The sequence below is a fragment of the Lynx canadensis genome, chromosome A1 (genome assembly GCF_007474595.2).
Source record: "Lynx canadensis isolate LIC74 chromosome A1, mLynCan4.pri.v2, whole genome shotgun sequence".
NCBI classification, from domain to species: Eukaryota; Metazoa; Chordata; class Mammalia; order Carnivora; family Felidae; genus Lynx; species Lynx canadensis.
Genome location: NC_044303.2, coordinates 11,274,902 through 11,292,572, shown reverse-complemented (window position 1 = coordinate 11,292,572; position 17,671 = coordinate 11,274,902). Strand labels below are relative to the sequence as shown.

At 38.6% G+C, this 17,671-nt stretch overlaps 1 protein-coding gene across 8 annotated transcripts in view; it reads right to left on the bottom strand.

Annotated features, from left to right (window-relative positions):
* Positions 1-600: 600 nt before the first annotated feature.
* Positions 601-17,671, bottom strand: part of FRY (FRY microtubule binding protein) — a 345,429-nt gene continuing 328,358 nt past the window's right edge. For 5 of the 8 annotated variants that reach the window (XM_032593499.1, XM_030308908.1, XM_032593529.1 and 2 more), the window contains 4 exons: positions 13,111-13,128; positions 11,146-11,256; positions 2,650-2,852; positions 601-2,054 (listed from right to left, as the gene is read on the bottom strand). In XM_032593499.1, coding sequence (XP_032449390.1) covers positions 1,796-2,054; positions 2,650-2,852; positions 11,146-11,256; positions 13,111-13,128 — 591 coding nt within the window. In that variant the 3' untranslated portion in view covers positions 601-1,795. The remainder of the gene's footprint in view (positions 2,055-2,649; positions 2,853-11,145; positions 11,257-13,110; positions 13,129-17,671) is intronic. The other 3 variants (XM_032593559.1, XM_030308914.1, XM_032593572.1) reach the window with 2 other exon arrangements.

The following is a 17,671-nucleotide window of genomic DNA, read 5'->3' as shown; positions in this document are numbered from 1 at the left end:
TTGAACCTTCCTCTCCTCAAAAAAGTTACTACAATTAGTTAATAGTTGTACCTATGGTAACATAAAAAACATCTTGGCTCATACTCCCTGTTACAGGCTACTTCTAGAAAATTACTACTGAAGATTTGGCTATTGTATGTTAGAAAAGCAAGTTACATCTGTTAGTCTAGGTAAATATGAGTAGGAAGACAGTAGCAGTTAGATTGTTGTGTGTGTCTGTGCCCCTGTTTTTTCATGTCAGGCAGAGCTAGGTGAGTGTTGCGACAGACTCTATAATCCAAAGTAGGAGTTTTGATTCTTTTTCACAATTTTAAGGATGACAACCTCATGATAGGTGTCGACGATTAGAGCCCTCACTCTTGTGATTTCTCTTTGGTTGATTATAGAGAGAGCTGGTTGAAAGTCACCATCGTAGCCATGTCCACTTACAACGAGGTTACAGATAGGCCCTCTCTGGAGCAGGAACTGTGAGTGCCAGCCATGGACCCTAGATGAATGGTGCCCCTTGTGGTTGTCACTGTGGCAACCCCCATGCACATCTGTAAATGTATGTCAAAGGCAAAGATCTTCTAACCAGAAATAAAATCCATGGTCAGTATGTATTTTGTCTTTTTTTTTTTTTTTTAAGTCTAAAGGAAGTTCTGAATAGAAGATCAACCAAGATTACATCACAAAAACTTTAAATGTATTTACAGAGTGAATAAGTTACATAGATAAACTTTGAATATGTTTCTGATGTGCAACTGGTTTACATGCACACGTCTAACACTTGACAGCATTAAGTTTAAGGAGAAAAGTGAAGAATGGCCCTTTACATATATGTTACAAATAAAACATGACATCTCTTAAGTAACAAAGTGACAACTCATAGTTTATCTTTATGATTCTACTTCTGGCTATCCAAATGGATATTAAAATATGCATGCGTGACCGGTGAAAAGACTTGGAATTTGTAATGTGAATTTAACTTTTTTCTACAAAATGGCAAAGTTGGTTAAAATTAACACTCATCCTTTTGTAGTATAAATATGCTCATATAAGCAACCTTCTAGTAAAAAGCAGCCAAGACCTTTACAAAAAGGTCTGTCTGGACCATATTTGGTGCTAGGGTCCTAATCACAGACTCCTGCAAAGAGATCCAGGGCTTTCAGAAACAGTAGCCTAGCAACATAAGAAAGGTACTTCATAGCAGCTCCTTTTAGATACAGTAATTGTATTCAAATTACAGTGTATATTAAATTGTCCATTTACAATTCCCTCTTCACATACACAGGCTGTCAGCTTTTGACCGTCTTACAATTTTCAGTGGCCAGCTTCATTCTGCCTGTCCCTTCCTCAGCCCACCAAAAAAAGAAAAAAAGGAAAAAAAGAAAAAAAAGAAAAAAGAATGTACAAGTTTTAGAATATAAAACATTTTTAGTGAAGAAAACATTGCACTTTTGCCAATCTAAAACTGTTTCTAGAAAGGAAGGTATTATTCAGTGTAGTCGGCTTTGGTATGCAATGGAAGTCACTTTCTTCAGTAGTGAGTTGCATCTGCTCAGTGAAATGATAACACCTTTGTGCCACACAGCATGATGGATGGAGTCTGTCCCAGAATGTTCTATGCTACCTTGGTTCTTATAGTATTGCTACACGTTGGACGTTCTGTCATCCTGTTTAGAAAAAGTCCTACAGGTAACAAGAGGGAGAACAGTCTGACCAAGCCTTCTGAAGGCTGAAAAGACACTGAATGACGTCACCCCAGCATGACAGCACCCCCAGCTTGGAACGCATGGGGGATGGGAGGCTCCTGTCAGAGACTAGTGCCAGAAACACTGGAGTCTGGAAGAAAAGCAGTGAGGACTCGATAACTCTGGGCCCTGCGAATCATGTCCCGGATCTCCATGTTCAGCTCCATCAGCTTGGTGCAGATTTCGGTCAGGCTCTGATTAGACCCTACCAACGCGTAAGTACCCGTTTGTCCCAGAGTTTGATGACGGAAATAAATATTCAGTAGTGTCTGGACCTCATCATCAGAACTGCTTCCAAAGATGTCATTGGGCCACAGACTTCTGCAATTAAAAAACAGCACAGATTAGAGGCACTATTGATCACAAAGTTGGGAGGTTATTAGCCTCGGTAATATAAGAATATTACTTAAAAACACTAGCTTTGAGATATAATTCACATACTATACAATTCAAGCATCTAAAGCATACAACTCAATGTCTTTTAGTATATTCAGAGTTTTGCAAACATCACCATAACCAACTGTAGAATGTTACTGGTTTTGATGAAAATATCTAAAGCTTCTAACTATCGGAACAGAATTTGATTTGCTATAACATTCTGATTCTGACGAATGTGAAGATAGTATCCAAATGTAAGGGGACAAGGATATATTCAGATAATAGTTCTCAAAGTATAGTCCAACATAATCTGAAGTGTTTCAACATTTTTAGGGATGACCAAAAGGCGAAAAATAACGCCTAGACTTTAGACACACAAGTTCTAAAATCTGATATTTCTGGCATGGTAAAGAGCTGAGAAGGATGTGTATAAAATATCTGGATGTCCCTTCTGTAGTGATTCAGTCCCCCACCATGACAAAGTAACTATTAGGCAAGGATTTCCTTTAACCATTTCTAAAAGCAATAGTAGAGTTACCTGCATTCCCTGATTTGCCGTAAAGCCTTGCCAAGTTCATTGTTCTTCAGGCACTCCAGCATGGACTGGATGGCCGCTTCAGTGGATGTGAAGGTTGGCTCAGACCATGCACCCTCTATATAGAGAGGGTCAGCTGCAATGGCCGCAGTGGCCTCCTTCAGGTTTTTCTTTAAGTCACTCAGTTCCCTGGACATATTTAGCAGCTGTTAAAAAAAAGTTATTTTTATTGTATTTAGTTGCAAGCTGGATTTTGCATCCCTTAGAGAAGAAATCTTCATTGTATTAAGGTCTGGGTAAGCACAAGCTTAATATCTTGGTAAGCTAAAACAGGACAAATAAAATTACTACATGGGATGTGTAAGGGGTTGGATGCATTGGATAACTTTATGTATCAACCACTGGGATACTCTCCTTAGATGAAGGGCTAACATTTCCTTTAACATGTTTTCTATTTAAGTGGAAGGACAAACCCGGAGTTAAAATGCGTAAGACAATAGGCTTGGGTGGAGCTGGTTCAAATGCCAATTCTGCACTTGCACTGTGGGACCGTAGTCAAGTACATAGACTTATATGTGCTTCAGTTTTCTCATTTGTAAGACTGAAGACATTACCTGCCTCACAGGTAACTTTAAAGAGGAGACGATGTATATAAAATGCTTAGTATTAAGCATTTATGTGCCAAATAAATGTAGTCATAAACATAGATCTTGCTTGAAAAAGAATTTTTTCTCACTATTTGTATGCTATGGGAAAAGATGAAAGATACAATTTAAGGAAGAAAAATCTCAAGGTGATGTTAGTATTCATGTTACAGAGGTAAGAGATATTTTACCTCAAAACTTCTCTGTTGGTACCAGCGATCATAAAAAGAGAAACTACGTCACTTCTTCGTGCCCCCAAAATATACTATGGAAGTCAGCTGTTTTGTAATTTGATCTCAAGGGCATTTTAATGACTTGATGTGCACTTAAAGGTTTATTTTGTCCTTTGTAATGTAAGTTGATGATGTCTTCTTTGGAAAGTTGATGTATCCAACATTTTCATCTTTCTTCATTTCCAGCTAGCCCACAGGGCCAGAATTATTTGTCTTCGCACAGATGCCTATTAAATGCAACTACCTACTCCAGTACTAGGCTTAAAATTTACCGAGGTAATTCTTCTAAGTAAGATATCAGAGAAAGAGCTTGGGAAGACGGCAGAGTAGGGGGACCCTGAGCTCCCTTCCTCCAGGGACAGCCTGAGGCTACAACTTCATATAATGCAACACCCTCTGAAAACAACCTGAAGACCAGCAGAACAGCGTTTTCACAGCTAAAGATATAAAGAAAGGCTATATCGATAGGGTGGGAGGGGCAGAGACATGGTAAAGAACCAAACTCCAGGTGTGGCGATCCACAAGGAGGAAGGGTATCGCAGGTGCAGAGCTCCCTGAGGAGTGAGGGGATCAAGCCCCACATCAGGCACGCCTTGTCCTGGGAGTCAAAATGGGGAAGATGAGCCCCCATACCATCCAGCTTTGAAAACCCCTGGGGCTCCAGAAGAGGGGGAGGACTATAGTAAACTGAGGTTCTGCTTTTAAAGGGCCAGCACACTATATCAATCATTCTGAGGCATTTCAGAGGCAGTAGTATTAAAAACATCTGGGCTATATATGGAGCAGATTTATTGACTAATTTTAGGGCATGTGTCAGACGGGCAGGGATTTATAGGAACTTCTTCTGGGAATAAAAGTGTTGGTTTCTTCCTCTCAAGTCTAGCCGGCCTGATGCTGGGGGTAGCCAGTTCTGCCAACCTCTACCACCGCTAGCTCTGCCATGGCAGGCAGGCCTCTCAGCCAGAAGGTACCAGGGGCTAACCCCCACTACCAGCAGACCTGTGGCACCTGTAGCCAGGCCACTCAGCCAGCCTAGGTGGGGTCAGCCCTGCTCCCCAACATGCCTGCAGGAATCCTGGCCCAGTAACAAAGGCAGGCACGTACAGCCCACAGAGGAGACGCCCCTGGCGTGCCTGGTTCTCCTGACCAGGGGCATGTACTACAGGGCTCCGGAGGACACCTTTTATATAAGGCCACTAATTTCAAGATCTAATACAAGGAAACGGAGTTAGACAAAACGCGGAAAGAGGGAAATACGTTCCCAATGAAAGGACAATATAAAACCTGAGAAGTCCCAAACAAAACAGATGAGTAATCTACCTGATACAAGTTCAAAGGAATGGCCATAAAGATACTCACTAGACTTGAGGAGATGAACTCAGAATTTCAACAAAGGGAAAATATAAACAACCAGAGTTGGAAAATATAATAACTGAAATGAAAAATACAATAGAGGGAATTAAAAGCAATTAGAGGATGCAGAAGAATGGGTCACAATCTGGAAGAGTAATAGAGAGCATACAAGCTGAACCGCAAAAAGAAAACCAAATTTTAAAAAAATGAGGCTAAGTTAAGGGACCTTTGGACAACATCAGTTTTACTAACATTTGCATTATAGGGGTCAGAAGGAGAAGACAGGGGCAGATAAGTAATAACAGACAACTTCTCTAACCCTGAGAAGGAAATACTCCAGATCCAGGCCCAGAAGTACAGAGCGCCTCGAACACAATGAACCCAAGGAGGTCACATAATATTTAAAATGTCAAAAAATTAAAGAATCCTAAAAGCAGCAATAGGAAAGCAACTAGTTACACAGGAGGGAAGCCTCATCAGGTTATAAGCTGATTTCTTGGCAGGAATTTTGAATAGATCATGCCACTGCCTTTTGGCCTGCAAAGTGCTAAAAGGCAAAAGTCTATAACCCAAGAATACCCTACCTGGGAGCTTATTCAGAATTGAAGGAGACATGGAGTTTCCCAGATGAACATTAAAGGAGTCTATCCCCACTAAACCAGTCTTACATAAGGGACTTCTTTAAGCAAAGAAGAGTCCATAACTAGAAGAAATAATGAAAGGAAAAAATTTCACTGGTAAACCTATACTAAAGATGGTAGGTCATTTACTTAGCTAGTATGATGGCTAAAAGAAAAAACTAGTAAAATCCATTATATCTACAAAAATTAGGTGATACACAAAATAGATATAAAATATACATACGTAAAATGGGGTAGGGAATTAAAGATGTAGCTTTTAGAACATGTTTGAACTTCAACTTAAAACATATTGCTAGACACATAGGATGTTATATATGAACCTCATGGTAACCACAACCAGAAAGCATAACACTGAAGAAAAGAAAGCCATCAAAAGGCAAGGAAAGAGAAGACGAGAAGAGCTATAAAAATAACCAGAAAACAAGATACTACCTATGAGTACATACCTATCAATAATTGCTTTCAATGTAAATGTTCTAAATGTTCCAATCAAACCCCTAGAATGAATGAATATATAAAAAGAAAACAAGATCCACCTATATGCTGTGTACAAGAGACCGACTTCAGACCTAGAGACATACAGACTGAAAGTGAAGGAATGGGAAAAATATTCCATGCAAATGCAAGTGGAAAAAAAAGCTGGGGTGGCAGTATATATTATCAGACAAAATAGACTTTGAAGTAAAGACTAACAAGAGACAAGGACATCACATAAGGATAATCCAACAAGAAGATATAGCAATTGTAAATACCTATGTACCCAAGCCTAAGAGCACCTATATAGATAAAGCAAGTAGTAACAGACATAAAGGGAGAAACTGACATTAATACATTAGTAGGGGAATTAAATACTCCTTTACATCAAGGGATAGATTATTCAGACAGAAAATCACAGCAGATTTGAGTGCCATAAGACTAGATGGATTTAGGATTTAACAGATATATACTGAACATTCTGCCCAGGAATAGAATACACGTTCCTTTCAAGTGCACATGGAACATTCTCCAGGACAGATCACATGTTAGGCCAAAAAACAGATCTCAATAAATTTAAGTAGATACCATATCAAGCATCTTTTGTAATCACAATGGTATGAAAGTAGAAATCAATTTAAAAAGTAATGGAAAAAAACACATGGAGCCTAAACAACATGCTATTAAACAATGGCTCAATTAAGAAATCAAAGAGAGAAAAATATCCCAAGACAAATGAATATGGAAACACAATGGTTCAAAATTGATAGGACTTAGCAATAGTATATATATATATTTTTTATGTTTTATCTTTGAGAGAGAAAGAGAAACAGAGTGCAAGCCAGGGGAGGGGAAGAGAGAGAGAGGGAGACACAGAATCCAAAGCAGGCTCTAGGCTCTGAGCTGTCAGCACAGAGCCCGACATGGGGCTTGAACTCACAGACTGAGATCATGACCTGAGTCAAAGTCAGACACTTAACCGAGTCATCCAGGCCCCCTTGCAATAGGTTTTCCAAGAGGAAAATTTACAATGCTACAAGCCTACCTCAAGAAATAAGAAAAATCTTAATCTAACCTGACATCTAAAGGAACTAGAGAAAGAAGAACAAAGCACTGTTAGTAGAAGAAAGGAAATGACAAAAGATCAGAGTAGAAATAAATGAAATGGAATCTAAAAAAATGGAAAAATGAAACTAAGAGTGGCTTACTAGAAAAGATAAAGACTGGGGCGCCTGGATGGCTCAGTTGGTTTAAACGTCCGACGCTTGGTTTTGGCTCAGGTTGTGATCTTGCAGTTCATGAGTTCAAGCCCCATGTCTGGCTATGTGCTAGCAGCAAGAAGCCTCCTTGGGATTTCTCTCCCCTTCTCTCTCTGCCCCTCCCTGGCTTGTGTGCATTCTCTCTCTCTCTCTCAAAATAAACATTAAAAAAAATGTTGAGTAATTCCTAGGAATAATCTTCCAAGACTGAATCAGGAATAGAAAATCTGAACAAATTGCTAGTAATGGAATTGAATAATCCCCAAACTCTCAGCAAACAAAAATCCAGGACCAGATGGCTTCATGGGTGACTTCTACCAAACATGTAAAAAAATATTTAATACCTATCCTTCTCAAAGTATCCCAAAAGTTGAAGAGAAAGGAATGCTCTAATGCTATATATGTAAAAACTGTCAACAAAACATTTGCAAACAGAGTTCATCAATATATTAAAAGGAGCCATTTGCCATGATCAAGGGGATTTATCTCAGGGATATAGGGATGGTTCAATAGCTACAAATCAACCAATGTGACAAGCTACATTAACAAAATGAAAGATAAAACTTATATGATCTCAATAGATTCAAAAAAAGCATTTGACAAAATTCAGCATCCATTCATAAAAAAACCTCTTAAAGTGGGTATAGAGGGAACATACATCAATGTACTAGAGGTCATATATAACATACCTGTAGCTAACATCATATTCAACAGGGAAAAGCTGAAAGCTTTTCCTCTAAGATCAGGAACAAGCCAAGGATGCCCACTCTTGCCATTTTTATTCAATATAGTACTGGAAGTACTAGCTATAGCAATCAGACATGAAAAAGAAAGAAAAGGCATCCAGATTGGTAAGGAGTACATTAAACTGTCACTATTTGCAGATGTCGGGATACTATATATAGAAAACTCTAAACTCCACCAAAAAATGATTAGAATCAATGAATTCAGTAAAGTTGCAGGATACAAAATTAATATACAGAAATCTGTTACATTTCTGTACACTAATAGCCAACTATCACAGAAATTAAGAAAAACAGTCCTATTTACAATTCCATGAAGAAGAATAGAATGCATAGGAATAAATTCAAGGAGGTAAAAGATCTGCACTCTGATAACCATAAGACGTTGATGGAAGAAGCTGAAGATGACACAAATGGAAAGATATAGCATGCTCACATATTGGAAGATTATTTTAAAAAGGTCAATACTACCCAAAGCATTCTACAGCTTTCGTGCAATTCCTGTGAAAATACCAATGGCATTTTTCATAGAACTAGAACAAATCCCAAAATTTATATGGAATCACAGAACCCCCAAAGCCAAAGCAATTGTGAGACAGAACAGCAAAGCTGGAGGTATCCCAATCCCAGACTTCAAACTATATTACAAAGGTATAGTAATCAAAGACAGTATGGTAGTGGAACAAAAAGACACACAGATGCTTGGAAAATAGAAGAGGGCCTAGATATAAATCCATAGTTACACAATTAATGGACAAGGCACAAATATATGATGGAGGAGAAAAAAATCTTTTCATGAAATGGTGTTGGAAAAATGAGACCACTTTTTAATACCATGTCCCAAAATAAAATGGATTAAAGATGGGCAGTATACTCTTGGGCCCTGGTCTTATCAATATTTTTTTGGATACATCTCTTCAGGCAAGAGCAACAAGCGCAAATAGAAACAAGTAGGATTACATGCAACTAAAAAACTTTTTGTGCAGTAAAGGAATCCGTCAATAAAGTGAAAAAGCAACCTATTAAATGGGAGAAAGTATTTGCAAATGATGTATCTGATAAAGGATTAATCTCCAAAATACATTACCACTCATACAACCTGATGAAAAAATGGGCAGAGGACTTGAATAGGCACTTTTCCCAAAGACCTACAAATGGCCAACAGTCCAAGGAAAAGATGTTCAACATCACTAATCATCAGGGAAATGCAAATTGAAACCAAAACGAGGTGCCCCTTCACACCAGTCAGAATGGCTAATATCCGAATGATGAGCAGTAACAAGCGTTGGGGAGACTGGGGAAAGGAAGCCCTTGTGCACTGTTGGTGGGGATGTAAATTGGGGCAGCCACTGTGGAAAAACAGTATGGAAGTTCCTCAAAAAATTAAAAATAAAACTACCGTATGATCCACTTATTCCACTACTGGGTATCTTACCCAAAGAAAACAAAAACACTAATTAGAGCAGATAAATGTACCCCTTTGTTTATGGCAGGGTTATTTACAATAGCCAAGATAATGGAAGCACCCCAAGTGTCCATTGATAGATGAATATGTAAAGAAGACGTGGTACAAAGATACACACACATATACACACAATGGATAATTACACAGTCATAAAGACAATGAGATCTTGCCTTTGACAACATGGATGCATCTAGAGGGTATTATGCTAAGTAAGTCAGATGGGAAGAGATAAACACTATATGATTTCACTTACATGTGGAATCTAAAAAACAAAACAAAAAGGCAGAAACAGATTCAAATATAGAGAACAAACTTGTGGTTGCCAGAGGGGAGAAGGGTTGGGGACTGGGTGAAAGATGTGAAGGGGATTAAGAGGTACAAAGTTCCAGTTGTAAAATAAGTCACAGGGATGAAAAGTACAGCATAGAGTAAATAATATTATAATAACTTTGGTAACTACACTTACTGGGGTGGCATTCCCTAATGTATATAAATGTGGAATCAGGATGTTGTATGTGTAAAACTAATATAATATTGTATGTCAAGTATACTTTAATTAAAAAAAGATATTAGAGAATTTTATGTGTATAATTTTTAAGTTTGCAAGTCAGTATCTTAATTATTTTAAATCTAGGGATGTCTTATATACTGTGTGTATGTATGTAGCATTTAAAACTTACCTAGATTTAAAATAACTGAGGAGAAATCACTTTAAATTTACTAGATTTAAATAATTAGGCAAAACATATATACACATGGTATGAACACTTAATTTCTTAATCTAAAGTGAAACTTAAATTGCTTTGTAAATATAGAAAATGGCATCAGTCACATTTGCATGTGCATTAGTTTTTGAGCATAGATGGACTCTAAGGATCCTGTTAGTATTTGCTAGAATAGTAATAAGAGCAAACTTTATCTTGACAACATGTCCTATAATTTGTATCAACTGTGTTCTCTTTTATCTAATAATCTGCAACGCTGTGGAGGAAACCTGTTTGTTTCCTACCCCTCCCTTGAAATTGGCCTTTGGAAGTATCCTTAAAAACTACCCATTTTCCTTTCATCACTGGCATTTGTGTTTCTCCTCCTCTCCCCTCCTCCGATGTGCGGTTTCCTGGGCTCCCTCCTCCCCTCACCACTCTTGGTAGGATGGTTTCATAGACTCCTGGCTGTTCACTGGTGCCCAGCACATCTGTACCTTTAGTCCACCACATCTCTCCTCCGACCTCAGCTCCTCACATTTAACTGCCTGCGAGATGTGGTTAAGCCTGGGCATGGTCTACTGGGGGAGAAGTCGTCTCTGACCCATAGGTGTGGATGCACTGTGGACTCAGTCCTCTTTATCCCTGTCTCAGAGGTGGCAGGTACAAAAAGCTAAATCTCAAGAAGAAAAACCACAATACCGGGAACGTTTTTAAGTATCGATGTCCAGAACACCAGGGCCAGGACGAGGGTGGGCCAAGTGAGGCCTTTCGGCACAGCATCGGGGAGGCCCTCGCTCTCAGGGTCGTCCTTCAATTTTGAGCCGAGGCTTGTCGCTTGCCTCACCCCAGTCCTGGTGCTGCTAGATCAATTATGTGGGAATCCAATCGCTCGGACAGTTATAAGTGGGATGGGAGGAGAGAAGAAAAGGAAAGGAATGATTTGCATGGTAGGACTTGGGGTCGGGAGGTGTGTGGCTCACCTCTGGCATGGAGCTGACTTCGTGCACCTGGCCGATGAGCTTACAGTAGGACTGAAAGAGCAGCAGCAGCTGGAAGTGCAGCTTATATAATCTCTGACACAGTTCCAATTGCTAGAGAGAGAGTTTGCACGGGAAGAAGTCGTTATTAAAGATCACTCTTGTATAGCAAGTGAAGTCTCAGGGTAGAAAAACATGTTTTTCTCTCTAAATCAAGGAAACATAACTAGCTGTTCTTACTCCAGATGAAACAGAACAATAGAATCCAGTCAATAAATATCAGTGAGAAAAATCACAATATGATATAGAATCGTTCCTGGAAGTTGACCAATTAGAGAGGAGTAGTAGCTATAAAGGGACTCCGTGAATCGCCACATTCCCGTATATTTGCCAGTTATGCATCTACAAATTATGACCACGGTCATCTTCATTGTGGTTGTCTTAATTTTTATAAGCTAAAATTGTTTGAAAAATTTTTTATTCAAGGGAAATTTAATTTTTCAATTGAAGACATTTTTCAATTTTTATTGAAAAGCAAAACATTAAGTCATTCTAGGTGTTAAATTTATAAATCCAGCAGTTTGGGAGGTTACTCCATGAGACAATTGTGGCGGCCTTTTTGGGTGCAGACGCTCATCTTAAAGCCTGTGTAAACACAGCAGGCAGTCATATGTTCCTCTAAGGTGGTGTGTCTGTTTTATTGACAGTGCTTCTACTCGGTGCTCAATAAATGTTTGTTGAATTACAGAGATAGAAAAGGGGCTACAAGTGCTTCCAAAAAGGAGAAATTAAGTACACATTCAAAACTCTCCGTGGAAAGAACATCAAAAACTAGTCCTCTAAAATGGCCCTTGAGCCCTATAGATACCTCTGGAATTTAAAATGTTTTCATTATATGGCTTATGTATACCATGAGGGAAAAGTACATCTTGAGTAATTCCAACACCAACGATCATACTACTCTTTGAGCCGTATCTGCTTGCAATGGCCTCTACACTTCGCCTGTTTTATTTGAAGAATGAGTTAGCTCCTAGGTGGTGGATGTGGATTCTGTGAAAGGAAAAGTGCAGCCTTCATGAGATAGAATTTCATGGCTCAGCAGGCACCAGTGAAATATGTGGCTTCAACTAAACATGTCACTGTTCAGTTTTCAAATGTGGTTAAGTAAGGATAAATAGGCCCTTTCTTTTGCTAATAGTCATAAAGAACTCAGAATGGAGAGCTTCTGAGGTCATTTAAAATTAAAATCTCCCCAAATGAGTTGAGGGAGAGAAATTATAAGAATTTAAATTTAGGCTTTAAGAAGATATCCTATAGTGTTGTTAACAGACTTTTGATCCTAATTGTTAAAAGTTACCAAAATCATGCTAAGGCTATAGTGAATGAAGTTTTCTTTCTCTTGTCCTTTCCCTGGCCCCTGGGGGAAAAGAACCATTCTAGATTTAGGTTTAGACTTATTTGATCTCTCGGTGCTGATAGTGAACATAAGTTTAAAGAAGTAGCTACACTCACACGTTTAACCCAAATTAGATCTTTGGTTGTTTCAGTAAAGCATTTTGCTTTTTGATCACTTAAACCTTTCTTTATGGAAGTTTGTTAAAATCTGATATAAAAGATAACTGCCAGAGTCTTGCAGATAAATAAAGTATTGTTTAAATCATCACCTTCACAATTTAGGGTGAAACCTAGCTATGAAAACTCTGTCCTCTGTAAGTGTAAGATAATGCTGGTTATTACTCAAAATATCCCACTGATAGTATGAGAATTCATAGCAACTTAAGTTTCTACTTTGGGACAAAAGCAGCCCAGAATGCTACTAATTCACTGCACGTCTTAGTCTACCAAATAAAATAAAATGAAACGCAAAGGGGAAAACATGCTAAGAGATATAACAGTAACAGTAAAAATAAGATTTGTTATGGGTCCATGCCTAAAATGGACAAAGAGTATGAAAGAAAGTTAACTTACTGCAAGAGATTCCATTTGCTACACAGCAAGCATGGCACAGGAAACAAAGGAAAGGAAAGAAAGTACAGGGTCAGTGTAATGCATGCAACGAAAAGCATGGCCCTCTTCCAAGAGCAGAACCGTCAGCATAAGTATTAGCATTGCTTGCCCAAACTTGATAAACGGTTGCACATCTTGTACCCATTCAACATGCACAGCGGTCCAGTTAAAAAGAAGCTTGAATGGGAAACATGTCACTGAAAAATATAATTCGTAATCGTTTAGATCCTCTGATTAGTTGGTTTAGGTTTTGTCAGTCTCGGACACTAGAAGTGCAAACTTTTATTGCTTGAAGGTTTTAGTGTTTAACTGTAAATAATATGCGAACATAGTAAAACTGTGAGGAGACCAACTGAGTAACTCGAAAGAACTGTAGCCCAAACAAATTATGCTATTGCTAACTATCGGTTAAGGTAGAGTCTTTAATCTGTTTGGTTTCTTATCTGCTCAACTATGACTATCCAGTTAACATAGAATATAATTAACCATCTAAGTGGCATTTTCTTTAGATTCAGCTCACCTTCCTCATTAAGAATATTTTATAGGACTGCTAGATGTAGTCATTTCAAAGGAATAAATCTAGTCTGTATAATCTCAAACAAGAGTGAGATATGACAAATAATTTTCTTGTATTTCATTTCTTATAATTTTATCAATTTTTAAAAGTAATCTAGAACTGATGGGTAGTTTAGCATATAAATTTGTAACTGGGCCATGTTCCATTATGGCTTCCATTTTTTGGTGTCATCATATCATAACCATAGACGTGGCTTTAAGGAAAGTGTGAGTGTGTGGAAAGATAACCAGAATCTGACAGAATACTAAAAAAAATGTCCATTCCTAATTATGGATCAACATATCTGGTTCTGGATTTTCAGAATATTTAAAGACATATCTAACTCAGTTTCTAATCCTTGATAGGAAAAACCACTTATTTTAAAGCTCTTTCTAAAAAAAAAAAATCTCTGGGTTGTTACCAGTTTAATGTATTATATTCAATATAAGGTACCATATACACAAAAGATAAAACTATCAAATTATTAGTATCTTCAAACATAAAGCCTCACCATTACCAACCACCTCCAACTCCACCCTCTGCTCTCTGAGGGTCTTTTCTTGCCTCACCTGTTACTCATATTGTGTAAGTTACATACACTGATGACTACTGTGTTTATTGAGTAGTTTTTTGGACCTTGGCCATGAATATCTTTTAAAGCTTTGAAAGATAAATATGTTGAAGCCTGTGATATAGATTACACAGCCTGAGGTATTTACTGTTTTCAAGAAAACTTCATGCCTAGATGTTTTTATAACCAAACCTTAAGTACTGAAAAATGTGCTATCTTTTCACTGTTTTCCAAAACAAGGTTGTAATCCAAGAAAGTCATCAAATCAGTTAAAGCAGAATGTCCTCTATTCAATAAAGGCAAATGAGCCTTTTTGACTTCAGCTTGGTGCTGAGGAATTTCATTGTCAATCAGTTCCTCCCACTCAGCTCTCAGGGCACAAAACTGTATTTCTTGGGGGATGGCCAACTTGACACACAGCAGTTCTCGGGGTCTGTCTTAAAGTCTCCTTTTTAGGTAGGCTGGTGCAAGCTGCCTTGATATTTATTATCTCAGAGTCCTTTCCTAGGCCACAGGCTGGGGCCTCGTTTGCATTTCGAGCTCTCAAAAAGTTAGTGAAAAATGCCTTTCTGGGGGGTGATTTTATGGAAAATGTTAAAACCTTTTATCTCTCCTGTGCTAATATTTTCCTGTATTCAGGTTTTAAACATAATCCCCTCATAAGTCTTTATGAACGTATTTATGTTTGGGTGACTTAAGATTCCTTTTGAAACTGTTATGGGAACGTCACCATTTTATTTGGTCAGAAGGATTTTCTTCAAGCTCCACTCCTGCACTCCTAATATCACTTGATTTATAAATTGGAGTTAGAGGTAGGTTTTCTCAAAATGAGGAAAAAAAGGCCAAGAAACCAGGATGTTCAGAACTGATCACAGGCAGTGTAGCTTAAAAGCCCAGAATAATCTGGTTTGTTGTTCATTAACAGTAGCATAGCCATTCTTGTTTCTCTGTACTCTGCTCTGAAATGAGTTCTATGCTTATAATGTAGCCCGGCAGGTAAAAACCTGAGAAATTTTCACCATGACAAAAGATGAGCCACAGTGTAATGTAATAGCTATTATTTTCATCATATTTAATCTCTGAAAGCCACTGGTTTAAATTAAATGGGATAAAATTTAGACCATCTAGCCTAATGTGGCAGCTTTCTTAACTCAGATGCATCTAATCTCCTAAGTAGGTATAAACAATATGTATTTGTCTATTGCTCATATCACTTGCGTCTGGCACACTGATGTATTATGTTTGTTGAGCAGCTTTTTGGACCTTGGCCATAAATACCTTTTAAAGCTTTGAAAGACCAATACCTTTAAGCCTATGATACAGATTACACAGCCTGAGGTATTTACTATTAAAAAAATATTTTTTAAGTTTTATTTATTTATTTATTTATTTAGAGAGAGTGCACATAAGTGGGGTAGGGGCATAGAGAGAGGGAGAAAGAGAATCTCAAGCAGGCTCCACGCTGTCAGCACAGAGCCCAAAGCAGGGCCCGATCTCACAAACCGTGAGATCATGATCTGAGCCTAAATCAAGAGTCGGATGTCTAACTGGCTGAGCCCCCCAGGCACCCCTGGTATTTACTATTTTTAAGAAAAATTTAACTTCAGCAGACATTTCCTTTCAGTCAACACAGGAAAAAGGATTCCTTACAGAAGAGTAACTGACTCTATCTGAAGGATGATGTTTAATAAATTAGCTGCAGAAACTGTCACCTGTCTTGTTCAATTTGTACAAGAACAGAGGTTTCAGGCTTCTCATTCATAGATTATACAGGGACAAGTAGTATATAAATGAGAGAGATACTGCCCATAAAGATCCTAGTAATTGGAATGATGGTTTGAATATAAGATGAAATGTAGCAGGGCTAAATGTAAATCATTGTCCTAGAGTCCAAAGAGTCAAATGTTCGAGTAGTGCTGAGAAATGCCTGTTGAATTGGGAGTGTGCCAACTAAAATCACCTATAACAAGTGAAATGGAAACATCTCCAGCTTTGTAGTACCTGGGACGTGAGCCGTATTCGTTAATTGTATGGCTAAGACCCACGCTGCTGCCTGGAGCCCTTGGAGCTGAGGGTCTCCTCCTTGGCCCACACTTCTGTTAATTTCAACTACCTAGTGGTAGCCATGCCCGATGACTTCCACGGGAAATGGAGAAGTCAGTGGAAACCCAAATTCTTAATCAGAAGTGCTGTTTTGGGTCATGAAGAGATGTGTCCCTTCTTTTGCTCAGGCTGAGAAAACACTGGTAAAGCAGTGTCTGCAGATGAGTGAAACTGCTCTCATGAGACACACGGAGATCATACTCCTTGTCTTATGTTCTACTCAGTGAGTACTGTGCGTTATTCGCAGAGAATGGCTATTATAATCTCCCAGAAGCCTAAATCATTTATTAATCATGCCTGTCTTTTAAAATAAGCCTTCCCTCAAAAATACTTCCCCAACATTACAAATGCTGTTTTTTTTTTTTTTAAGAAACTGTTTTGTTTCATACATGCACTGAGAGCATGTACAGTACCTCTAATATATGCCCAAGCGAGCAGGTTCAGCAGACGGGCACTTGAATCTTGTGTATGTAAAAATGTTTCTCACACAGGCAAAGAGTAACACTCTCAAATGGGGGCTAATGGGTACCGCATTTTTCCTGAAACACACAGCCCTATTTATCTAGCTCTCAGTTCCCTACTTGGGGGCCTGACGTACAGAGACACATTTCTCTTACAAGAAAAACAGCAGTGCAAGCATCATGATGGTTGGCACCTGGCTCTTGCCTTCAGGGTTAGGAAGTCACTGTGCAGTGGGAATGTGGAGGAAGGCAGACCAGAGAGGCAGCTGGTTTCTGCCCAAGCTCACCGCCGCCACGAAAGAAGGCAGGCCTAGTGTTGCTGGTTCTTCCTTTTTAGAGACGGCATTCTGTTGTAAGTGTATGTGTATGTGTGAACAATTTTAATTTTTTAATGTCAGGCCAATTCAGAAAATATCGTACAAGCTTAATACGTCTGTGAATTGGGTGACAGTGCACAGGCCGCCAGTGTAAACTTTCTGCATTATTTTGAGTCTGGAACTTCATGTTAGGAATAAAAGAGAAACTGGAAAGTAAGTATTAAATATCCAGCAAGGAGCTGTATTCTCTTCTATAAACCATTCCACAGCGATGTCTCACTTCTGTCGCCTGTTAGGAATGAGCAGAAATCAGCTTGTGCAAAGACCAGACCAGACTTGGGTAGGGCTTGGGGGCGGGAAGACTTTATATGCCTGTGTGTATACTGTCTCCATCTCTAGCAGACTGACATCTCTGAGAGCTCAACTCAGAGCTTTAAGTTTAGTAAGGCAAGTACTAATCCTTCCATCAAGTACAGACTTTACTGAAACAGAAACACTCATGTAATAATCACTG